The sequence below is a fragment of the Haemaphysalis longicornis genome, unplaced genomic scaffold (assembly GCF_048455015.1).
Source record: "Haemaphysalis longicornis isolate Haplotype H1 unplaced genomic scaffold, Haemaphysalis longicornis Haplotype H1 scaffold_2, whole genome shotgun sequence".
Classification (NCBI taxonomy): Eukaryota; Metazoa; Arthropoda; class Arachnida; order Ixodida; family Ixodidae; genus Haemaphysalis; species Haemaphysalis longicornis.
This window is the reverse complement of record NW_027526295.1, coordinates 136,826,181-136,852,659: the sequence shown is the minus strand read 5'-3', so window position 1 is coordinate 136,852,659 and position 26,479 is coordinate 136,826,181. Positions and strand designations below refer to the sequence as shown.

Here is a 26,479-nt window from a genome sequence, read left to right as displayed (position 1 = left end):
GCGGTGCTCGGTAATGTCGTTCCGGAGATACGGCGTTCCGAAAACTGCCGTTTTTTTATCAAGTTGCACAAGTACTTTATTGTCGCCTCAGTACACATAAGTATTTTTTCTACGGGACTTTGCAGTGGCTTTCGATGGGAAAACCTTAAAAACACACATATTATAACACGTGCAGCTCGACATCATGACTTTTGAAACATCTATCTCGAGGACAATATAATGCCAATTTTTATTGAATGATAAATCAATTAAACCTTTACAAACAGCATCACCTTGGGGTTCTTGAAAAATTGTGCCATCAGTATGCATTTTCCCCTACTGAAACTGACTTGAGCGTTAAAATCCTAGGCTCTCAGACTGTTTTGAAGCAGTTTGGCGCAATTCTTGCAATTTTCAAGCTTTTGGAGCAGCGTGGCGCAGGAAAACAAATTTGTATCAAAACTGCGCAATATGCGGAGCTATCTCACCCCTGAAGAGGTGGCGCCACCGCATCAGCAAGCACACGATTGCACCTACCACCGGCGTTTCTCCTGCGCCCAATCAGCGCGGGCCATGTGGCAAGAAAGATACTTACAATGTTTAAATACACCGATAAACTTCATAATTCGCCACTACCCCGGTTTCACTTTAGTGGAGATGGCCCAGGATTTTTTTTACTTGAAACCCATTTTCGCTGTGCCGATTTCAGCCCTGTGTAATAAGCCGAAGGATAAAGTATGTACTATGTAACTATTCAGAACAATAGAAAGCTGGTTGATAGAGATTGATATCTGAACAAGAAACAGAACGCCGTGCTACGACGTCGGTTTCAAAGTTCATCTCCAGTGCTGTTGTTCCGCTGCTGTTTATTTTTTCGTGTAGAAACCGTTCTTACCCTCCCGGCCACTCCTGCTCGGCGTCCTATTCTGCCCCACCAATCATCTTTGTGTGCTCCAGTTGGAGTGTGCGTGCGTGCGCTGTGCGTGCGTGCGTGCGTGTGCGCGTGTGCACGCGTGTGTGCACGTGCACGTGTGTGTGCGTGTGCGAGTGTGCCTGTTTGTGCGCGTGTGCGCGCGTACGTGTGTGTGCTGTGAGTGTGCGCGCGCGTGTGTAGCTTCCAATACATTGGCCAGGCCTTTTTGGTTTCCCCGTCCATATAAAATGATGTAATACAGTGAGATCTCTAATTTAGCCCCTTCGCTTCTTTGCTGTGTTACTATATACATCCCAGTCTGTTTGCCCAATACCAGTTTCCCAGTTCTTTTGTGTATCAGACCCACCAGGTACGCACCAAATTTATATTTCCATATCCATGAGGTACACGCTTAGTTCGGAAGAATTAAGGAATACGACCCGATCCCCTGTTTTGTTAAAAGTCCTGACTCTCTCGTGTCCTATTTCGTAATCACGAAGTGTGTTTCGTTAAACAGGAAAGCCAGCACGAGAAGCGGCCACAGCTGTCAGAACTTTCTTAACATTTGATAGCCGCGAAACTCGGGCGTAATGCCCGTTCACGGACATCCCATCACAAGCGTTTTGTAACCTTTTTGTGCCAGCTGGAAAATCTTAACATGGAAAATAGAAACCCAAGCCGATTTTAGTTGTCCACGATTGCCTTCGCGCCTTGTAAAATCGTCATGAAGTCGGTTCGCATGAACTGGTTTAAAACAAACCTACCCAAAGTAAGAAAAGAAAGATACAACGTGGATCCAGGACTGTACTTCGTTTTGCGGCAGTGAAATATATAATACAGCTGGAGTGAGCCATAACCTCAATAACGGCGGTAACTTCCGCAGTGCGAGTCCCATCACCAGCCCTTAGGCAGGTAAAAGATGCTGGTCCACACCATGGGGTCCCTGATAAAAAGTTGAACCCGTTCCACTCAACGTATAAGCTGTCGGAAGTGCAGAGAAGTGATTCGCCATAATGGTCTATGGTGCCGTTATTCCCTCACTGCTACCACACCTCACTCTCTTCACCTTCTTGTCTCGCTCCTCTCTTGACGAATTGGACGGAGGTTTGTCCAACGCATTTCGAATTTCCGGCCTTCGCAGTACTCTTGCACCCCCTACCTGGAACAACGCAAGCTGGAGTTATGTTCTTTTTGTACCTGCTGTCATCTCGCACGTGCAGACCCTTACTCGCAGCTTGCAACGCGTCGATTTTTGGCAGCCACTTTTTTGGTTATTATCGTAAAAACCAACCCAACGGAACCTTCTACCTAAATAGACGCAGGAACTGCCCGTTATTTACCACGATTTTGCACTCAAATGTACCTGCAGAGTTCTTTGCGCTAAACAACGGGGAGACGTATGATAAGCGCCAGCGGTTCAAGAGTTTCGAACGGTTATGAATCTATAAACCGCTTGTTTTCGAAGCCTCAGTTTGGGTCAGTTACACCGCTACGCCATGGGGATCCGCTTGGGTTCCATTAAATGGCTTCACCGCCTTATTGTGGCTAGCCAGCGTGACAGCGAACGAGCTATGACGACAACGCTGGACCTTAAAGTGCTCTTCACTTAAAATGAAAGCAGTTCCACTCAACGCCAATGCTGTCGGAAGTGCAGAGCAGTGATTGCTAGTGTTTTGTTGTTATTCTTGTATCTTTTGTTTGTGTTATTTCTGCAATTTTCGTACGTTTAATAACGAACGCCGCCTGTATACCATTGCCTGACACAGGTGGCATTGCTCCTACTTTCGCGCCGAGAGGGCTGTGGGGCCCTTTCTTGACTAGTTCCAGTATCATCCAGGCTTTGACAACGAAATTAGTCATGAGGGGCACCGCAGCCCCTGAAGGGGCCAACGAAGAGAAACACTGGATTGAGTTTTTATTAATGTGGGGCAATTACTGCGTCAATTATTATGCTTTTTTGTTATTTTATATATTTGTATAATTATTTCCAACCTAGCAAAAGCAGCGTTCATGGCAACAGCGCAGCGCAAAGTTCACCCCCAACAATTTTGATATGAGTAACGTGTGCCCGTGTGGAGCAATAGGATAGACATTAGCTTCGTAACCCGACGGACCAACGTTCCATCAAGACGAGGGGATGCCCAATGGAAAGTGTAGCTAGTTGGACCTCATTCATATTTAAAGCGCAGAGAGACGATACACAAGCACTTATGTTGTGTTCTTGTGTATCTACCGTCTGCGCTTTAAATATGAATAAGGAGAAGCGGGTTTATTTTCGAGGACTCTCTTTGGGTGCGTGACGCCGTGACCCCAAACGAACTCCGGGCCCCTAAAATGCTTCGCACTTAAAAGCAAGAGTGTGTCCAGTCAGGCTTCGTTGGCGCTGCGCGGTGGTGCCAGTGAGATGACCGAGACCTTGTACAATAGGAAGAGGAGAGTTGCACCACTGTACGGCTTCGTAGTGCTAATTTCTGCGGCGACTGAGTTGGAGATGGCCTCCACCGTCATCCCTTTCCACGGGATCCCACACCGATCAAAACGCCGAACAGCATAACAGAACTCTTCCATCATGTACGTGTGAAATAAATGTCTTAAGAAGCTTCATCTTCACACCTGCTTTCAAAACGACCCAAAGAGGCCGCTCGAGAAGAGCGTTAAAGAAATGTGAACGATAAATAATGTGTTGTATAAATCACGCAGTTGACGCAGCGTTATTCTGTAAAGCGACTTGTTCGAATCTTTTACAGCGCACGAGGGCGCCGTTCGATTCCAAGCTGCGGCGGCCGCTTTTCTTATGAAGGTGAAAAGCGAAAACGCCCGTGTGTACGAGATTTCGGCGCACGTTAAAGATCGCCAGGTGCTCAAAATTAATCCGGAGACCTCCACTACGGCGCACCTCATCGCCTGCGTTCCGTCGGCGCGTTAAACCCTACAATCAATCAATCAATCGAATATCTTACCCCAGGATCGCCAACGCCCTTTTCCTCTTTTTGCGAAAAGTGGGAGTACGCCTTGGTTCGTTTTCATGGCTCCATAGTCTCTCTGCGTTTTTTGTGGGGCTCAGATTTCAGAAATAAATTTGGCTACGCCGAAGCACCTTCTCGGTTGCAAGTTCCTCAACATCACTCCAATTTAAGTCAACTAAATGACTGACAGAAAAGAGACCAGTGGTTAGTCGGGGTTATTTTGTTTTCCCCACCATACCAGCTTTATGCTGACAGAGCAGCGTGGCCATTTGCTGAACGCAAGCATACACGCACCCACCTGTATGTGCTGACGAGCTGGTCAGCAATCTCGGTCAGGCGGAATATGTCTAGAAGGTCCTGCAGATAGTCGGACGTCGCGGAGACGCCCTTAAGACGGGCGAAAAGCCTTATCGTCTCTGTTCCGGTGAGCACGTCCAGCAGACCGTCTTTCTCAGGACAATAGCCAAGGAAGCGGCAGAACTGCATCCCGTAACGTAACCGTTAATTGACGCAACGTGTTCAGAGTTGATTGAACTAGTGGCAATTCGGATTGCTTACCATATTGTCGCCATGAGGGGATATAGCATATAGAAGCGTTTGGTGCGCTGAGTGAGACACTGACGTACGACGAACGGGAAGAACAAAAACACACGACGTAAAGCGCAACTCAATTTTCTTCCGAGTTCTTGTTCTTCCGGTCCGTCGTACGTCATTGTCTCACACTGCGCAACTTGCGCTTCGAAATGTTCAAAAACCTACTAGCCCACTGGAAGCTTTGGATGATATAGCAAATGCGAAATCCCACTAGTAGCACATCACGCTGCAGATAAAATACAGCTACGAATTAATGAATTCCTGAATGAATTCCTTAAATTTATCAGCGACACCTTTACGCATATCCCAGCAACAGTTAGAAAGGTAATCTCTTTGCGCCCACCAACAATTGTTACGTGAACATAAAAATAGAAACTTCAACGCAGATATATAAACTTGGTTCAAACGATGCAATACAATTTTAATATGGCGGACCTCATGACGGACACACACCTTTAGTTAGTATTTGTGGAGGGAAAAAAAACAAGAACAACAACAACTCCCTCCCACACAACCAAAGTAGCAGAGCAAACTTATGAAGCAGATACGAAAAAATATGCCATGAACACTAAAATACTGAGCGTGAGGACCTGGATTACAGCAATGTTCGTGGAGAAAATTCAAGCTGTTTATTAGGAACCTGCCTGTGAATTTGCTCACCATCAATGTAACCAGTGTCGTAACATGGTTCAATATTATCCAGGTCCACAATATTATGACAAGTCACAGCGAGAGCACGGGCATGATCCTCCCTTTTCCGTGACGCGAGAGTGGCAGCATAGGAACCGCACACTGATGACGCTGTTAGTAGAGGGCAGGGACATCTCACCGTACTCATCACTAATGTTAAATTGTAAACAAAGGGATTATTTTTGTCCTCCTTTTCAAACACCAATAAAAACGAACAACGCAGGCAGAGGAACTTTTGTTAAGAAACCTAGTAATGCTATCTAAAACAAAAGTAGCGACATTTAAAGCACACCGGATGTACGTGAGGCATCCATTTCTGCAAATGACGATGTCAAAATATTCATGAGCCTCTGTGAAGATGGATGAACAGTAATGTTTGAAACCTGAAACTGGAGATGGTTGATACATATCTTTGTAGGTAAAGGGCCATACGCGTCTTGCCCGGTGCGAGTACAGAAGAAGAGTGAAATTGCAAATGGAGACCTGTAATTTGTATTGATGGCAAAACCTCTGCCCCGAGGCACCTGAGGAAACTATACACGCGAGCACATGGAACGCCGGAAAACAGAGGGCGGTTTGAACGCTTACATGGCCGATTCGAGTCGCACGTCGGTATGCCTTTGTGAAATCTTTATTATCTACCTGATATTCTTCTTATCTACAAAATGGTGCCTAATGATAACTAATCTACTCAAAATGCATATCTACGTGACGAGACGTACACGCTTCACATGTTAATCATTTTAGATGCAGCTCATAAGCGCCCGCTACTAAGTTTTCGCATCTCCCCTTGTCGTCAGCCTCGTTCTCACCGAGAGAATGAAGGGGACACCAAAGATAAAAAGATGAGGCAAGCGGAGATTAAGAGAATAGTGAAAGTGTGAGGGGGAGGCGGAATGCCGAGGGCGCACGAGATGTGTTCCGCGGCAACGACGCGTCGAGGTAATGGCAGGGTAGCGCGCGGTCTTGTGTTAGTTGATGACGCGATCACATCCTGAAACGAAGTCCTTGCTGCCCGAGCAGAAGCTCAGCGCAGCCGACGCCAGAATTCAGCGGTGCATGCCGCCGAAGCGGCACCTATGCATCCCTGCCGGGAAGATTATGCAGCTGGTGCTGCGCACAAATTTCGCATTAGGGCGTATCTTATTCGTCAGCCAAATTTATTGGATCATGAAAAGAAGTCTTACCTACTGCATAACCTACTCAAAATGCTGTGATAAGTCGTTGGGCTTTACGGTCGATGTTTCTCGAGCGGCGTGCTACTTTGATGATGACCGCGTGATAGTATAGCATACACACCGGAACACTCAACACCTCGCCCATTAAAGGAGCCATGAAGAGAAAATACAAGTTCGTTTAATTTGAACGAACTAGGATTCAGTATCTCACTCAGCTCCATTACAGCCCCAAAAGATGTTTTTTTAACGAAAAAAAGCAAGAAGTATTTAAAAACTTTCAAATTTTGCGCCACAGTGACGTGTTATGAGCAAGAATGACGTCACACGGGCCAACAATAAAACATAATTTTCAGTGCGTTAACTGCACGTTAGCATTCAAGTGATGCGGTCAAATGGAACTAGAGGCCCCATTACAGACGTCCAGTCATGTGTCGTAGCGACAGGTCAGTTAAGCGGCCGCCAATCGCACACACAAGGTTCCGTGACGTCATAGAAAAGTTGCGGGAAATTGGCTAGGGGGTCGCGACTGCTTCGCACGTTTTCTTTCATATCTCCGTTATTTGTTCGATGATTGCGATGATATTGGTATCATTGTTATCGGGACTAAGCACTCTTTCTAATAAGCAAAACTTGTATTTTGTCTTCATGGCTCCTTTAAGCATCTTGTGCGTCAAACAAGCCACTTTACGTTCGCAGGCATGCAAAATATTGGAACGCCGTACCCATATCACCTCCGATAAAAATCCTTTCCATAGTCGTTTCCCAGCACAGACAAAAACTGATGTCAACTAGTGCGTGGCCTGTGATAGCAGCGGTAAGAATCCCTCTAATTTTAAACCCTCCCTAAAGAAGACAGTGTAATGTGATGTGGGCCCCTTTTATCATCTGTTATATTGTGTTGGGTTTCAACTACTAGGCAGAAACCCTTGGCCTGCCTAGAAACCCAGAAAGAAAAGCCTGATTCTGGAGCACATTTACTGACGCTTTATTGACCATTTAGATAATATTTTGTCCCCATTTGTCGGAAAGTCCGGTACTCACCTCACTGGGGTTCTTGACCAAGGAGACGTCGCTAATGTAGGCGTCACCATCGTGAGGCAGCAACTCTGCCGTGAGAATCCGGAACATTGTTGTCTTGCCCGAACCATTCACACCCAGCAGGCCGAAGCACTCGCCTTTGCGCACCGTGAAGCTGACGCCCTGATACAAGGATAGTGGCGCATGGTATTGCAAACCGTACCACGTATAAGGCGCACACATCCGCCTATGTTACGATTTCGCCACCCAGGCTCTAGACACCTGGCTGTAGACTTTTCATTCAAAGTAATTGCATTTCCCCAATGCCTTTCATTCAAACCGTAGCATCGTAAATTCGCCTGTTTTGATTTTCAGCCCCAGTTTAAAAAACACGCGTCACTGACCGTTTTAATTTTCCTTGATTCCATGTCGGCATTTTTTTTCGCCTATGACGCCGCAATTTTCAGCCAGGATCTAAGTCCTAGCAAAAGCTTTTCTGGGAGCGCGAAATGCATGCGAAGTGGGATAGCCTGTGTGGTTGACTCAGGCCCACATATCCCGACTAAAGTAATAAGTTTGATCAGCACCGAACGGCTATATCCAATAAGGGCACGAGGACTGCATTTCTGGGTGTAGCTTTACGGTTGCTGGTCGAATTGACACTGTTCAACGATGGCACATCACTGCTGCTGCTGCTAGCAAAACGTACACCCAGTTAAACCTAAAACTTTTCCAGCTTTTTTTGTGCAAGGCAAAACGAGATAACTATGAAGAGTGATTTATTTCCTGTTCGGTTTCCTTGTGTTGAGAACCCCCCTGGGGAACAGAGTATCAGAATGGTATCCAATTAACAGTGTACGGGCCAAGATGTTGGAAAGGACGTTCGGAAGCCGAGGAGACGAAATGACGAAATTCGGGACCTAAGAACAGATTCTTGCACAGCAGGAAAAGAGCTTTTGGCAATCTACGAGAGGAGCTGCCTCATCCAGTGGATATAAATACGCTCATTATAATCTTTTCTGCATCTGCCAAAGCAAATGGCCTTATTGCAGACACTTATTGCCTCACTCATACGGTTCTGTTATCCATGTACTATTGTGACACAGTGAAATACGAACAATGGAGCGCATGGTTTTCACTACATGCCGCGCATCCCGGTGACAGGCCGCGTATGCGCAGTAGAAACAATTTACCAGAGTTCATTACCAACCTTGGTATGAAAAGACCACCGTCTTTCATTATCTGTTGGGCGCTCGGGACGAAATAAAAAAAATAGAGGAATATAGCTGTGCCCGCCCTTTAACGCAGCTATATTATGAAATGCTATAAATGTACTCTCCTAACTTGTTCGTACTGCGCATACGCGGCTCGTTGCTCTGATGGGCGGCTTGTACTGAAATCCACGCACTCCCTTGTTGGTATTTGAAGGTATGACGATAATACTTTACCATGCCACACGAAACGTGTTATAAATACGCAGTTTGCCGGGTATTCACCTAAGGTCGCTGTCACATTACGCGAAAGCTTCAAACAGCCCATTAAGCGAAAAAAATGACGTCCCGGGTCCGTAACAGAAAAACGACTCCTTCGAAAGCGTGCTATCGTACAAAATGTTGTGGATCACCAGGTGTTCCAAGTGATGAGCTTGAGCGAAAAATCCGGCGTACAGGGTTGGCGATCCTACTAGAAAACGCCCCTTTAACAAGGCGATCCCCAGCACGAGCTTAGTCGGCAGTAGCGAAAGGTTGTCATTACCAATATACCACATATTAAAAGCCAGAAAGGGGAGACAACTGTCGAAATTCACCATAGTCGTCAACTCTCTCATTACGCGATAGTTGAACGAGCAGCGGCGCTACTCATAGGAAGCCACTCGAAAGCGTAAAGGGGCTAACAGGTGGTGATTGCAAACGCGACATCGCTAGATTACGTGTTTTGTCTTTGCTTCCTAATATGTGAATTCTCGTCGCCTTTCAAGGGACCACTGACGTAGCTCCTCGCGTGTGACGTAGCCTCTTTGACGCAGCGGGAGCTGGAGACTCATCCTCATCATCGCCTCTCTACGCCCACTGGAGGGCAAAGGCCTCTCCCATGGATCTCCAATTATCTCGCTCCTGTGCTACCTACGACCAATTTATTCCGGCACACATCTTGATCTCATCCGCCCATCTAACTTTCTGCCAACCCCTGACACGCTTGCCTGCTAAGTAATCCACTCTGTTAACCTTAATTACCAACGGCTATCTTGCCTTCGCATTACATGCCCTGTTCACACCCATTTCTTCTAAATTTCTACTAATATGTCCTCAAAACGCGTTTTTTTTTTCTGACCCAATCCGCTCTGTTCTTGTCCCTTAATGTTACACCTATCTTCTTCTGCTCCATTGCTCGCTGAGGCGTCCTCAATTTAAGTTAAATCTTTTTAGTGAGCCTCCAAGTTTCTGCCCTGTAGGTGAGTACCGGTAAGATGCAGCTGTCATACACTTTCTTTTTCAGGGACAACGCCAGGCTGCCATTCATTATCTGAGAATTCCTCCCGAAAGCATTCCACCCTATTCTTGTCCTTCTAATTATCTCTGCCTCATGGTTGGTATCCGGGGTTACTAATTGGCCTAAGTAGATGTATTTGCTTGCCAGTTCAACTCCATGCCACCTATATGTTGCTGTTGAGCATTACTTTAGTTTTCTGCATATTAATCTTCAGGCCCACGATTCTACTTTGCTTGTCCAGTGCGGTAACCATGCTTTGCAATTCTTCCCCCGAGTAACTTATCAAGGCAACGTTATCAGAAAGTATGAGCTTACTGAGGTATTCTCCATTAACCCCTACCCCCACCTCTTCGCAATCCAATGTTTAAATACCGCTTTCAAACATGCTGTAAATAACATTGGAAAGATTGTGCCTCCATGCTTGACGTCCTCCCTAATAGGTATTTTACTCCTCTCTTTATGGAAGACTATGGTAGATGTGGACCCATTGTAGATATCCTCTAGTATTCCTACGTAGTGCCCATCTACACCCTGATTCCGTAATGCCTGCATGACTGCTGAGGTTTCGACAGAGTCAAATGCTTTCTCATAATCTATGAAGGCTATATATAGGGGTTGATTATAGTCCGCGCATTTCTCTATCACCTCATTGCTTGTGTAAATATGGTTTATAGTTGAATAGCCTTTACGAAACCATGCTTGTTCATTTGGTTGTTTGAAATCTGAGCTGGAGACTACGACGCCGCTATTGGCGGCTTCCATCAAATGCTACAGCCAATCAACGCTTCCGGCTCTGGGGAAGCCGCACTGGTTTCGGCGGTTCGGGGAGCGCCTATGCGAGCGACACTACGGCACGGCGTATCTTTGCCGGAACGAATGTGGATCGGCGACATCGGTCAAACGAGCCTAGTTGAGTTTGTTCATATAGGGCATCGTTTACAAGATGTGAATAACGCTTAAAAGAACGGGCGTCTTCTGCAAGGGTCAACTCGTGCTTGCGTCTTCTGCTTGCCTGACCGCCGCAAGCATCTGCCTGCCATCGCCTGCGTTGCGTCGGCGCGTTAAACTCTACAATCAATCAATGAATCCTCTTCCTGCACGGTGGGCAAAGAACGTGCATGAATCTGCACACACCGCAGAACTTAAAAGTTGCCGTCCGCTAGAGCAGGACTATTGGCGTAAATCAGTTTACAAACGCGTGAAAGGAGGTGATAGTGCGGCGAAAGACTGCGCTGTGTTCGTCGTCGTAGCGGATTCGTAGACCGTTGGTCGAATAACTGCGGCAATGCTAAGCCTTTTCGGCGGGACTCTGCCTCGGAGGGACCTGTTCGCCGCGACAGCACCGCATGCAAAAGACGTAAGCGGGCCGTTAGACGTTGGTGGAAATCTTCAAGTATTGTCGCCAGCGAGCCTGTTATGTTTTGGGCCCCCTATCTGGCGTTCAAACACTTAGGTCCCCTATTCTCGAAATGAACTTGCCAACATAAACACGGCCGACGCGAAAAGCAGCGTTGCGCATCCAGTAGTAGACGGAGCATGCGGGTGAGCTGCCAAAGAAAGCATAACGTACGCCGAGCGGAGCCAATGACTGCGCGTATGTGGGAGCGCAAGGGCCCTGACATGAGTCTCTAGGTAGTCTTGCTTCGAGATTATAAGGTCGTATAATCCACAACGCTTTGAGGCGCGAGCAAGGAGGAAAAGCGCCCGGCCTGCTTGCCTTCGCAATTCTATTTAGGATCCCTCTATTGGTGTCCAGCGGCTAGATTGCGAAGCCTTTCGACAACACGAGGCCTAACCAAGTGTTTCAGGCGTTAAACTCGGCATTCATGCTGTCGCACTCCCAACTCATAGAAATGTTTAGGTGTCGTATGAATTTTTTAAAACTTATTTTTAACAAGCGTCAGGCAGGTTTTAGCAGCGGACCTGTTTAGGGGCTCCCAATGTCCACTGATGATGCCCGTCACGCCAGGCGAAGTTACTCCGCTGGGCCGGCAAATGGCGCCGCCGCCTCGACGGCCGTCCAGTGCGCCTTCTCGGCTTGACCGCCGAGGTACCCTTTGTATGAACTACCAGACGCCCGTAGGTGAGCTCGAGCTTCGAGGGTACAACCCGCGACGAGTGGCGCTGCCAACGACCTCAGCAGGACGTGGCCGTCAGCGTAGGCACTGTTGCCTCCGCTGTTTCAGCAGATATCAGAGGCGTGGAACTGGCTTTAATTTTTATACGTCACTTCCGGAATAATCGAACAGAGGGCACGCACCTCCAAAACTTGGTTATAATCCTTCCAACCATGACCACGGTGCAAGTGGTGCACTATCATGAAGGGCGGCCGGCTTTGTGGTGGCGACATTCCGCTTGTCATCACTGCCGACACGAGTCGCCGCTCCAAGGCGACGCCTGTGTCCTCCAACTGACCTGCGTTCTGCAGCGCGCCAGACACGGGAAGCAACAGGTTTTATTACAGGGTGACGTGTGTCTAACAATGTAGCTTGCAAAGTAAATAGTGTGGCGCCGGCGTGCTCATGACGAACCATCGTCGTTATCGTTTCCGCCTTTATTCGATATCGGCCCCCTGCTTGTTATCATAAATTTCTCCGCTTTTGCCGCCGTAATCGCCTGAAATGTTTGACACTACTAAGTCTTTCAGCGTTAAAACACACCGTTTGTTTTAAAAGGAGTTATAGTTTTACTCAACTATACCAGACCAGAGCTCTGTTACCAGTGTTTTTATTACGCTTCTGTCTTATGACGCATCCGCATCTTCGTTGGTCCGAATAACCCCTTTCTCTTTAATAAGCGCATCACCTGCTCTAAACGGCCGTTAGCAGTGGTAGATACCTCCCGATCCCAATACTCGAAGAGGACGCAACGAACAACACTTCGCCCCACTACGTGCACACTTTCACGGGGGCCCGCGTGCTGTGGAGCATTAATTTTGTTCGAATCTAATATATAAATGCTTCTTTACCACGCAGTATAAAATTCAATTGCTGTGGTTGCCTTGAAAACAATGTTTATCTGTATCTCTCTGCCTGTCTATCTCTCTGCCTCGGCCTGTCGCCCGCACGCGTGGACCCATAGTTTTATTCCGCGAAATTTTTTTCGCGGAATAAGTCCAGGGGTCCACGCATGCGGGCGACAGGCCCAGTGCTAACAGTTAATACGCGAGGACATTAACCTTGCGCGACACGACGCGACGCCGTGTAGAGAGGGAGGCGAAGGCGGGGAAGGGGACACCTCAAATGGGCTCCCCATTGGCTTTTCTAGGACCACCCAAAGTCGCGGAAGCTGCCTGGGCTCTAAATACAGTAAAGGGCCCCGCTTGCACTCTTGAACTTGCCGCTGAAGACGGTCGGTAGTCAATCCTTGTTACCAGCGGCGCCCATGTACACTCACTGCTCGTGGCGGCATGTGCTTTGTAGTTTTCCCGTCTTGCAGACACCGGATGTTTTTCCGGGCTTTCGCCACCCATGAACTTGTCGCATTTCCTATCATCCCCACCACTCGCGTTCACGCGGTATGTTCCTCCTCGCCCCCCCCCCCCCCTCCTTTTTCGTTTTTGTTTGTTTGTTTGTTTTTGGTGGTCTTTTCGCTTGCCTTTAGCAGAATAAGGTTTGTATGGTGCGTGTGGTCGTTTCTGTATGTGTTTCCCATGTTGCTTGTGCTTCGGGGCGCCGCCCCCACCCTGAATCCACCCGATATTTTCCCAAACCTTTCATTCCTGAAGAAGACCGGTCTCAGGTCGAAACGTTGGAAATAAAGTCTCCGAAGGGCGTAGTTTTAATTTATATATATCTATATCTATATACGTATATATATATATATATATATATATATATATATATATATATATATATATATATATATTACAATAGTAGTTTTATATATTATATATATATATATATATATATATATATATATATATATATATATATATAGCGAATCAGAATAGGAAATGAGGGGCTCGTTGAAAATAACACAGAAATAAGGGTTGGCAGTCGAGAAAACCTCGGAAAGCAAAGGGGAGGATGTGGTAGATCATTGAAACAGATTAAGAATTTGGAAAGAAAGAAAGAAAGTGAAGAAAAAATGCCCGCCAGGTGGGATCCGAACCCACGATCCCACGATATATATATATATATATATATATATATATATATATATATATATATATATATATATATATATATATATATATATATATAAGACAGAAAATAAGGGTTGGCAGTCAAGAAAACCTCGTGGGTCATAGAAAGAGATGAAGAATTTGTTGAGTCGAAAAGAAAGTGGTGAAATATATATATATATATATATATATATATATATATATATATATATATATATATATATATATATATATATATATATATATATAAGAGAACACTGCCACCGCAGTCAGCCGTGTTTCGGGTTGCGTGCAAGTGCGCACACAAAGGGTGGCAGTCGCTCCCGTCACACACAGAGCTCGCATTCTTCGCCTCCAGTCGCAAGTGTTAACGGGCCTTACCACCTAAACCTAAACGTCATCTGCAACGTTTTTGCATATAATTTCTCTATCTCATTTCGTTAAATGGACGCTTGTAAATAGTTGATTTCGCTTTCATAAACACCTAGACTATAGTCCGCGCTCGTGTTCCTTTCAGGGCGTTTTTCACTGTATATAAATCGTAACTAAACACGTTAGATTTACTTCTACGCCCACATGTATACTAAACAACGCCATAACTGAAAGCGTTCAACAATAAAATACCTCAGAATTTTCTTTAGCTTCGGCATAACCAGGAACAGACATATCGAATACATCACTAGCAAATCGATGGAAAAAGTTGGTCTTTTTAAAGGTCGCCTGAGGTGGATAAACTGAAACACAAAACTTCACTCATATAAGTGGCTTTCCCTAGAGTATGCGTCAACCCTATGGCACACACATACGGCTATATTATCGGACATGGTCGAATCTGTGCAAAATAAAGCAGCTACGCTTATTTCCTCTCAGTATTGTCGCAAACAAAGTAGATGGTTAGTTAAGCACTTGCCCCGCGTAGAAAGTTGTCCCGCCAACTTTTTTCCATAGCTTATATCATAGTGACACGACATTTGCCCGAACGTTCGCTCTACCCGGCATCCTACGTTTCTGCTTGCGTTGCTTATGTGCATAAGGTTGATCCAATACACTCACGCATCAAGAAATACCATTTTCAACCTCTTCTGTTATCACTAAACGAGTGAAACGCTCTACCCGCAAACATCATCGCCATTGCAGGTTCATCCTGTCTCCAAACTGCTCAACTTACTTTGAAGCTCACAATTTTTTGTAGCCACTGCTGACAGTTATTGTATGTGTATTATATGCGTCGACAATGTTTACCGCTGTTTGTGTAAATATGTATTCCGTTACCGCTGACTGCTCACTGTGTCATTATGCACTGTTTTATTAGCCACTGTGTTATTAGTACTGTTGCTTGGCGTCATAGGTCACTTTATTATTAGTATTGCTCCCTGACATGCAGTTTTTTTGGTATACTGTTACAACTTCATTTATGTACCCACGCCCTTATTGAAAACGTTCTGGGCTCTTAAACTATTTAAATAATAAAACCACAGTACCTTTGTGGAAATCTGGAAGGCTTCCTCGGACGGGGCCGGCGAACGTATACCTGTCGAGGCAGCGTCGGTGTCAGCGGACCGAGGGGGGGCGTTCATGAACCGGTCCAGCTTCGGAAGCAGCCACTCGAGCAACAGCAGTAGTACGAACACCACTGGGCCCTCGATGCTCAAGGTCAGAAATTCGTAGTAGGCGGAGTCAGTGTGGTCGGAGTCTAGTGGCTGAATTGCGTACTCCGCGGGGTCAGGTTCTTTGAGGTCTGCATAGTTTTTCATGAGGCATGATGTGTTACACATGGCCTACTGTAAAAAAACTACTATGGTACTGTAATCGCTGTACATTTTTTTGCTATTAATGCGTGATTTTTCTGCATTCTGTTTGTGAAGGACGCGGTCGGCACAGATAAAAGGAGCCGTGATGTACGGGGTCTACAGAAAATTTAACAAGGAGAAAGAAAGCCTCCTTTTTTCCCTTTCACTCCGGCACTCACCAACCCTTACGTATATGGCGTGCTTATAATGTATCAGCAACTTCGGCGCTTTTGTATTCGCATGCAAGTTCCTCAGCTTTCTTCACTGTGGCCTGAAAACTGTGTCTTGATCAGTTTGCGGTCGTTTCTCGGTCTCTGCAGTTTCCTAGTTCGGTTGTTGCCATATTCCTTCTTGTCCTTCGAACGGTGTCTGCCGTGTACTGATTTCTTTAGAATAGGTTGTGTTCGCGCAGTGGCAATCTTCTTAGGATATCTCTCAAAAACTTAATTTAGATTTTCAGTTTCGTGCGTTGCTTGACTGCTTATTACAAATATTTGTTATTTATCTTGCTGTTTCCCTGTCTGAGGAAAAGTGTGCGTGGTTTTATTCTGCGCACAAATGGCATACGGCACATGTGCCAGTGTTGCGGCACTAGGTGAGCAAACTGTCTCAATCGCGGTCCTTTGCTGGAACTCTTGAAACGGACACAAATATCTGGTATCTTTTGACTGAAAGTTACGAGCTGCCAACGAGCAGGTCGTCTTCTCACTTTCTGCTTGGGGTAGGACGTGTGACAGATACGCAGTTCCTGTCACCGAAGCTTCGTTAGAGTTTGTCAAGTCTTCTGGTTCAGAGGATTGCTCAGTCAATGTGACAATTTCCAAGAAGTTTGCAGATGAACGCAATTTCTCTATAATATGGCCCAGTTGTGTGGTGTCGTATTTTTGGGCTTTAATCAATAGCATATTTGGATCATAACGTGAACCATTTCGTCTTCATATTCAACGTTGCTTGCAAATTCCTGGTCTAAGTGAACGATGTCAATAAACAGTTCGGTTTTTTCATCCAATCATCTCAACTCAACTTCAGCTTTCCTTAGGTCAAGCAGACAACGCTTCAACGCGTCGCAAACATCAGTAGTCATTACGAACTGTTCTAATTCCTTTCTTGCCTCTCTCCAGAGTCGTCGAGTGAACAACCACGTTTTTTCTCTGTTTGTCTTTAGTCCATTCAAACGGGTCACAAACACATAAATACTCTCTTCGTGCTACACAGGTAGTCCGTCCTTCATAGTGCGATGCGCTGCGGCATTCCCCTCACCTTTTTACGGAATCGTTGCTGGATCCTCGCTCTTATCATCACAACGGTCTGTTTGACCGTTGCCGGCATCGATGGGTCCTCCTTCAAAAGGCCGATTTTCGGGAGCCTCCGAGTTGCAGAAAGGCCTTCATCCCGGGTATCGGCATGGTATAAATTAAGAGGAAAGACCCAGGTCCGGACGTCCCGGTGATGCGGTGGTGCTTTTATTTACAAAGATGACGATGAGAGGACAACAAAGAAGCCAAGATGAGAACTGCTTGCGTGTGATGATCGGCGCCTATGATGATAATTGAATCGGTGCCGCAATGATGATTATTAAGATTTAACATAGGCAATAAAGAATTCAAATCAGCCGGAACTTTTATTGTAATTCGTAAACCCAAGGTACTGGAAATAATTCTCACGCAAGGTGAACTAACACAGCGGTCAGCAGCACGACCACACATTTGCTATAGCTTTTCTGCCTAAGAGACGCAGTCGCTATTGCTAAGTTGTTCGTGAGGGTTTGGGGGACGCTTACTGCTGAAGAGTTATTTAAGCAAATGCTCATTTGAGTGCTGGGAATGCGGAAACTAAGAAAATACATACCTGCGCGATATATACTTCCATAGCCTCCTATGACACTTAATGTTTTCTTCCCGGCAACAGTGGGCGGTATTCCCGAATGGTTTGAAGCCTAACTGTGGTGCGTCGCAGTTCGCAGGTCCGAATCATCGTTTGGGCGTTTATTTTATTTTTCGATGGTTCCTTTTTATTTAGGTAGTGTTTTCTATACTGCATTCACTACTCTGCGCGGCAACATTCAGTGCTCCACGAGCGAGTTTGCCGACATGCGTCCCGACTGACACTGCCGGGATGGCTAGTTCTCGTAAGCGTGGTTTGATATAAGCACCGACAGCTTACGGGTACAGTGCCGAATATGCCGAATGCGCCGATTGTCGGCCTATTGCGAACACGCCTCTTACGACAAAGGGATGAGCCCGGCAAGCTCCAACGGTAGGGCGAAGCGCCTTGCATTTGAGCATATCTGATGACGCGAAGGGCTTCATGCAGTGCGTTTGCATCTGTTAGTGAACGTTAAGATTTTGAACGGTACTGGCGGCCTTATGCAACCCATTTCACAGTTGACACTGTGGCAGAAGCGCAGTATGCATATTCTTACAATGCCGAGAATGTTCAATCAACCATAACGTCGGATGCCAAGCATATTGTTACACGGAGCCGAAACTGAAACTGGTTTAAACAACTCCCTCACCCAAAAAACAATGGCCACACGAATACGCATCTCCTGTTGGTTGGTGTGAACGGCGCAAATGTCGCGTCGTATTTTTTCTTCTTTCAGGCTTTATAAATTAAACACTGCCTTATAGACCGGATAAATATAGAAAAGTCGGTTTATTTGAGCAAATCTATGCAATGAAAACAAAATCAGAAATCTGCTAAATTAACTTCAGTGTCCCTTTACGCGGCGTGCAATCACTGCCGCTGCCGCTACGCGCAAAACGGCGCTGCTGACGTGGTTCAGGTTACGCGACTCACGCCACTGCTGTTTGTGATTTAGCACGTATCGCGCACAAAAATATTTGCTCGCTCAAAAGAAAGTGCCACGAAGCATTCAAGTATAAATGCTATGCACAATGTGACGATTGTCGACTGAATTTTTTTACAGTCCAAAGGCAATGGTGTCGGCTTGATACGTGCTCTTTACGATACAAGAAAGAAAGAGGACAAACAACAACTCAAGAAAAAATGTAACAGAGAATTAGGGGCAGACATATTGCACCCGCAAGAAACCGCAGCTGTCATATGGTGCGTGATAATAACGGTAGAAGAGCCCACTTTGAATACAGCTTCAAGGTCAATCATTGTGACTGGTTTGTTTCTGAAGAAGCTGCCGGAGACTCATGAGCCAGCTGTCCACGACACCTTGTAGGAAAGAAAAATTCTAGACCGTAAACACAAGCGCACCGCTGAGTAACGCAATGAAATGCGGACGAGAATCTGGAGCATCGAGTCGTCCTCTTGTGGGAACATACACAGCCAGCTCTGCTGTCTCTAGTCGAGAGTTAAAAATGGCAGAGTGCACATGAAATGTGCAGTAATAGTTTCTGCGTCAGAATTGCTACCCAGAAAATGACATATGTGGGAGCTTTAAGCAGTTGTGCGTTTATTAATGTTCAAAGTGATGTCGCAGCTCTGTCCTCCACGTCGGATTGCAGCAAGATATGTTAATTTTATTTGTGATTGTCCGGCCCTAATCCGTATGATCTAATCTTGTATGGAACTTTTGATACACAGCCGTGGCTAATACTGAAAAGGGTCACTCCTGTATAGCAGCATTAGGTGAGGGCGCAGCAGACAGCATTGTTAATTTTGCTTGCTCATGCTACAGACGTAACCACAGCCATATCACGTAGGCACGCTACGCAGCAGCTGACACCACTTGGCGGAGAGCGAACCACTACCATCCGTTACTTTCACAGACACCACAGAAGGCCCCAAGCCGTTCCTCTTAATAAGCCCGTCCCGCATTACCAGAAAGGCTTCGAGAAGCGCAGATGCGTGAAGCCAGCGGGCAGCGGATTCTTCTCCCGGACACGACAGCCGACCACCTAACGGCCGTCTGACAGTGAACTCCTAAGCGTGTACCTCAAGGCCGGCGGTGCTGAGCGATGTGGCCATACTAGCAATGCATAAGCCATTCCGGATCTGGGAGTTTCAGCCCCCAATTTAAAATCATTCTTAGTGGAAAAGGCACACGCTCAGGGATGAAACAATTCATGCGCATAAGGGAGCTCATTCTCTATCTGCCGCCGTACAACCAGGAAAACACCGGGTGGTGTTCGTGCACAATGGAGCTGCATTATCAAGCCCATCCGCAGAACCGCGCTTTCAACTTTTTTTTCTAGTGCGAAGACACTGCAGAATCAATCGTTAAGCACCCCTGCTGAAAACGTCAGTAATGAACGATGTGTAGTGGAGGCTGCATCGTTTGCACAGCAGTATTCAAGTTCGCGTTCATAGATGATAAACTACTTCAAGGATCAACCTTGCAGCAACCGAGGGCACGGTCGTCCTATGCAACACCGGCAACGTACGCGGTGGCTAATCACCCCACTGCGGACCAGACAAAGAAAACGATAAAGTGGACACAATGCGCGAGCCACGCGCGGAACGCCACGGGGATTGGGCATTGGCACGGGACAGTCAGTCTTCCAGCCGGACTCCAGGCACGGACGCTAGGAAACCTGAATCCTTGGACGGCTGGGTGTCCGTCCTGGTAGCCACGGTCGGCTGTGCGAACCCGTAACCTCAACCACTGAGTGCATGAGTAGCACGTGTAATGCAGCTGGTGGGCAGATTACTCGCACTTGTTGCAGTAGTCTCTTTTACAGCCATCATCTTAACTAGGAGCCACGTGGTTTGCCGTTGCTTCGATTGTGACTGCCCTGACAGCAACATCATGGGGAAACTCACGCTGGCAGCATATCAAAAGCGACTTCTGGAACGTGGCGACCTTGCTGGTGCAGAGTCTTCTGAGGTTTTTCACTCCGCTCCGGCACAGTTCCTCCTCCTTGGCCAACTGCAGGATATCGGTCATACCTCGGGAGTACGCATTGGAAGGGATGATTCGCGACCCGTGAAGAAGCACTTGTACCATGTCGACCCACCATGCGCCCTCGATGTCATCGGCGTAGTACTCCATCAGCACCGATCCAAGACTGCCAGCAGACGCTGCAAAAATTGTTTGAAACAAAATTGACATTACGTGTTTGGGGCTGAAGCGGAACGCCCGCAAGCGCAAGACAACAACGGGAAGGTTCGTGGAACAATACGAAGCTCTAAAATAGCGTCTCCGCACTTTTTCCAAACGCACCGCTCTAACTAGCGGCCCTGTCACAGCTCCAGACCTGCCACCTCACTTGCGCAAGTCAGAAATGAGTATCCGGAGGGACCGGTACCACTTTCAGAAATGCCTGAAGCGAGATTGCTCGCGTCAGGCCTATGACCACACGCACGACCTATATTGACATGGTAGGCTGACCGAAACGGGCATACCGAATGTCGGTAAGGTCATTTGCGCTTATATCCACACCCACGTATGCACAAGGGCGGCTTCCCAAGCTGAGACGCTCGCTCGCTTGAAACTCTCTCTTTCGGTGTACGCACACGGATTACGTGCCGCAGCGAAGGGCTTTGTGCGAGGCCAGCAAAAGTGAAAGACTATAAGACGCAGCTGCAGCGTGGCCCCAGTCACCCCTGAAGAAGCGGAGCCGGCTTCGAAACGTCGGGTTTTGTCTATGTATTGGTTGGAGCATAATTAAATCTCGGTTCAGTAACTTCCCAACCAGACAGAAGTCTGTCAAAATGTTCACCTTCAAGCTGAGACGACATCGTTACGTCATATCGCTTTAGAAGCCAGCGGAACACCGGACCACAAATAGTAAATTGGTGAGATAATGGCTCATTCTCTCCCAGGACAATAACTTTTGCGCACTATTTATTAAAGGGGTCCTGAAATACCTTCCGCCGATTCATGGATGTACATGTAACCAGATAAGACAATGTATTAGCAATCTCCTCTCGCAAGAATTTTGTTAAAGCGATGAGTATAAGCTGAGAAATCGTAAATCAAAAACCGCGCATTATCGTCGCGCCGCGTTTCCTCCTCTTTTCAACTGTTGACGGCGCGCGAGCACTCCCTCCCATGATGCTGCGCTAGTCAGCGGTGACGTACTTCCGCATTACGCTCCTCCGACTGCCGTCTGCTACGGGCAAGATTTGTTGACACCATGAATTCCGCACTCCGCTCAAGGATGGATAAGCGAACGAAAAATCTGGCCGCATGTGTGCGGTGGCCTGGCCTTGCCCTTTGGCGGTGTGCGTTGCTGCAGTGTAGCACGTGACTTTTAATCGGCGGCGAACTCGCAGCCGCTGGGGAGGATCTTGCGCTCGGTCCCTTTCATGCACCGCGCACTGTTTATCCAAAAAGCACCGTATCAGATGTGGCCCCGCTGGTGCCGGGTCTTATTTTGCGGTGGTGGTAATTTCTGCCGGCGCCATTTGAAAAAGACATTTTAAACCGATGCAGAACCCGTGCACAAAACGCTTCAATCATGTGACCAGTTCAGCTTGGGGCGTCGCGTGGTGGAGAGCGGCAACGTTGGCAAAACTCTGAGCTTTCTAGCGCTGGAGCGAGCGCCTTTCTTTGACGATCTCAAACATCGGTTGCCTTGGCAACAACGCACAAACCGCCCCATAAGTCAGTTACGGTTGCGTGATCCCGGTTCAGCTCGGGGCCCCACCTCGCGACATGTGGGCACTGCAGGCGTACCACTCACTCTCATTAGGAAGTGTGAGATGTGTTTGGCATTACAGGAGGCGATGGTGTGTGCGTGTTGTGGACGCCTTAGTTTCGCGATGAAATGCGAAGTTGTGCTTATGCGGGTGGACAGTGCTTCCCATGGTCTGGATTATCTTTCTCGAGCGACGTACGACTCAACCTCGCATGGGGTATGTGCAGTCTGCGTGGCTAAAAGCCATCTCGGCTTGCGCGCCGAGTTAAGTGACTTGCTGTTCGTCCCCGCAAACCGCGCGCGAGGTGAGTGCCCAATTTACGACGGGCAGGAGGAGGCAACCCATCGTCTGTTAATCGCGGTTCAGACTTGCAACGCATGTTGTGACGTTGTGTTCGTTCGAAACGCATCTCTGGATTGTTTTGAAGTGAAAAAAAATGTATCCGTCAAACCCGGGCATTCGGCTCAGGGCGTTCTCTGCGATTGCACGAAAGAAGTGCCACGGGGCTTCAACGCTTTCTTTATGGAACGTACTCCGGTAAGAGAATACCCATGTCGTGTTATGGCCGTGTTGCATTCAATACAAACGGTTAAGCGTTTGTTTACACTTGTTTCGTTTCTCGTAAAATGTTCAAGCACTCCGACACTCCCCTGGCAGATCAGCCGGCGAGTCGACGCTGAGCAGACGACTCATCTCTTTGCCGGAAGTGCGTGAAAAAGCCGCCCAATAGCAGGATGTCTAGCTCATGACGAACATCTGGGAATCGATGATGTAGACATGTGAAGATGGCGGCGTCCAAAAACACGAAGGAAAGGGTGAGAAAAAAGCGACAAACTTTGCAACAAAAGTGTGAGCCTTCCGCTGCGCGTAAAAGAGTAATACTTGGCCCAGATGACCTTGACGACCCGATCTAACGATTGCGCTACTTCATTTAGAGTGCTCAAAATGCCTTTCAGGGCCCCTTTAACGCAGCCACACAGTGGTATGCTTCTTTTTTCTTTAGCATCGTGTATGCGTCCCTCTAGCATTCCCGTCGCCTCAGCTATCTCGCGTCGTACCGCGCCACCAGAACCGCTGGAAGCACGCAAGGGACGTTGCGCGTCGCAAGCCGGCTTTGAAACCGCATTCTCCACTGTGTGCACGTGGGCAGAATAACGCATGGCGAACTTCCAGCGGGTCCAGCTATGCCGTTATGCATGCATGCTAACCTGTGGAGTTAAGCAATGCTGAAACTCTATTGAGCGTGGAATGGAAGAACTATGTCTAAACAAACTAAACATACTCTCATCCTCGCCCTCGAATCGATTCAAAACCGCGCAGCTCGTTTCGTATTTTCTTACTATTATCGCCATTCTAGCGTAACTGCAATGAAGAAGTCGCTAAATTTGCCTGATCTGTAATTGCGTCGTAAGTGTTCACAGCTTTCACTCTTTCACAAAATCTTTCATCAAAACCCCATTTTAAAAGAACAGCTTTTCACAAACCCCTCCTATATTTCGTCCCGTTTGGATCATGGTTTAAAAGTTGGTGTGCCATGTAGTCGAACTAATCTTTATCATGACTCTTTCATCCCACGAACTAGCAGGGACTGGAACCACCTTCCCGCCGCCACCGTCTCCATCACGGACGTAAATAACTTCAAAGTCATCACCCAACAAGAAGTGCTTTGAATGTATTGTTTGCACATTTTTGTTCTAAAACCCCACACCTTTCTGCAATGCCCTTGGGCCCTGAAAGTAAATAAATGAAATGAAATGAAATGTCGCTCTTTCGAGGACGTTGTCACACATTCGCATTTTGAGATGGGATTAAATTGCAATTCGTGGCTGTTGGTGAAACGTGCAACGATAAGCAAATAGGTAGAGAGAGAAAACATTAGATAAACATTTTCCCAAATAAACTGAAATATTCCCGTGTAAACAGTGCCGTTATTTCTACACAAATAAATTGGTAATAAAATTTCCTCTGTGTCCGTAATCAAAACGCGAACACAGACAACACTAAACAACCTAAGGACATCCCGATTGATTCATTGTAGGGTTTAACGCGCCGACGCAATGCAGGCGATGAGGCGCGCCGTAGTTGAGGGCTCCACATTACTTTTGACCACCTGGGGATCTTTTAACGTGCGTCGAAATCTCGTACACACGGGCATTTGTGCTTCCTTGTTTTTCGTTGCTAGACTTGTTCTGTACCTCTAGCTGTTGATTATTTTACATTACTTTATTATACAAATAGTGTAGTAGGGGCATCACCGCAACAGAGCAAGAAAAAAAGACGCCGCAGATGCCGGAAAGCCGAATATGGACGGCTATAGGCAAAGAGACATTCTTGGCCATCGATGGTGTCACTAAATAAAGCTTTTAGCGTAGTTTAGTGGTTATAGGCCTCAAGTACCAGTCCCGCACTCCCCGGAACACAATCACTCGTTTCTCGCACGTATTAAGATGAAACTTTGTCTGAGGCTTTATCAGTACGTGCCAAAGTCCAGAGATTGTGCTCGCTACTGAGTGTGGTGTTTTTCAGAAATGATAGAGCGGCATAGCGCAAGTATTATGCGCTATAATTTACGCGTGTAATATTTTTCGCTGAGTACCGTTTCAGTGTGTGATGTGCTCAATTTACTCATCTCGCGTGATCGCCTACCCTTGTATGTGCTAATGATTGTGCTTCATTGCAAATGTGGCTTGCAGCCGCAACGTTATGGGCGCTTGTGAATGGGCCTGTTGGCGACTGCAAAACCTCCACAGCAAAGAGAATTCAGGCGAAATTTGCATCAATTGGCAACGCGATGTGGGCCGTTCTGAACAGGCTATTTTCAGCACTCAAGTCTCCACTCACCTATGTGGCGACCGTTTTAAAGAACTGGGCAATGTAGAAGTAGTTGCGCATCATGTATAAATGGGTGCGAAGACTGTCTTTACACTGCAGTTACTGTTAAGGGGCCTTATCAATTTGTCCTGAGCAGTAAAAACTGGATTTCACTCATTTTAATTGTAATCCTTCTGAGATTGTGCGGTGTCCTGTGAATATAGGTTTCGCTGTCAGTGTTCACCTGCGAGCAGCTTTTTTTGAAAGTTTCGTGTAGTCTTATTTCGATAGGCAGAGACTTGGAGATGCAGTTAGCAGTTTTTACAGGCAGCAATAAACCTGGTGGGAATGACTGGAAATGAGACTCCCGTGTCTAGTGTCTTCCTTGTTATTGTTACTCTGTCATATTTCATTGTGCTTTGCACCATTGGATCCCAAGGAAGACTAATGTAATGACGACAAACTTTGAATGGTAGATGGTCGCAGTATCTTGCGTGTGCGTGATTCGTAGCGCCAACAAACATGATTGTTTGTAAGAGCCAGCTGAAAATCTGAAACCTGCATTTTATTGACTAAAATTATTTCGTAAAATCTGTTTCATTTCTATCTTAAGCAGGCGAAATATTTAAGCAATCACAGAACGTAAAGGTCACGTTTATCAAACAGAAATAACGTGATTATCCACAAATCCGGAATGCAAAATTTCTATCACACAACAAACGCCTGCGTAAAAGAACCCGCAAGCTCTTCAGGGTTGACCATGGCAGCGGACTGTCAGAGTATTGTGAGAGTTCTGGCCGCAAGATCTATTTTGACTGCCGCACAATCACGGCAGCATTTATAAGGACGGGTGTTAAGAGAGGTCAGCGAAGCTTAGCACGTCTAAAACTAACATGTACTCTTGAAACATGCCGTTTTATCTATGGTGTGAAATCGCTGCATTAACATTGTTTGCTGTGGCTATTGCTGCTACATATTCTTAGCTATATGCTGTAAAGTCTCGCTAAGCGTCCATTTTTACCCCACCACTTCGGTAATGCTTGAGCTGTGTTTCTTATTGGCATTGTTGAAGCTTGTGTGTCAGCAATGTTATTAAACCTTATTACGATTTTATTATAAATTTTGTGCATGCAGCTTCACGAACAATGTAAAGCCACCCTAGCCACATCGAACTACAAAAGATAATGAGGCAGCAACACGATTCCGACGCACTGCGGAAAGAGTTGCGGCACTGAAAAAAACCTGTGGAGCTGGAATGCAGTTACTGCCGAGGAATGATATTAAAGTCGTATAATATCATTTTCGTGATTGTTCGTGTTTATTTGCCTGACACTCATATAAAGCATGTCCATTTTTGTGCAGTAAGC

The 26,479-nt window shown here is 46.6% G+C and overlaps 1 protein-coding gene across 1 annotated transcript in view; it reads right to left on the bottom strand.

Annotated features, from left to right (window-relative positions):
- Window positions 1–26,479, bottom strand: part of LOC144168309 (phospholipid-transporting ATPase ABCA3-like) — an 84,263-nt gene that overhangs the window by 7,861 nt on the left and 49,923 nt on the right. The window contains exons 13-17 of the mRNA XM_077697319.1: window positions 20,481–20,738; window positions 15,435–15,691; window positions 12,088–12,249; window positions 7,362–7,520; window positions 4,157–4,338 (exon numbers count right to left, since the gene is read on the bottom strand). Coding sequence (XP_077553445.1) covers window positions 4,157–4,338; window positions 7,362–7,520; window positions 12,088–12,249; window positions 15,435–15,691; window positions 20,481–20,738 — 1,018 coding nt within the window. The remainder of the gene's footprint in view (window positions 1–4,156; window positions 4,339–7,361; window positions 7,521–12,087; window positions 12,250–15,434; window positions 15,692–20,480; window positions 20,739–26,479) is intronic.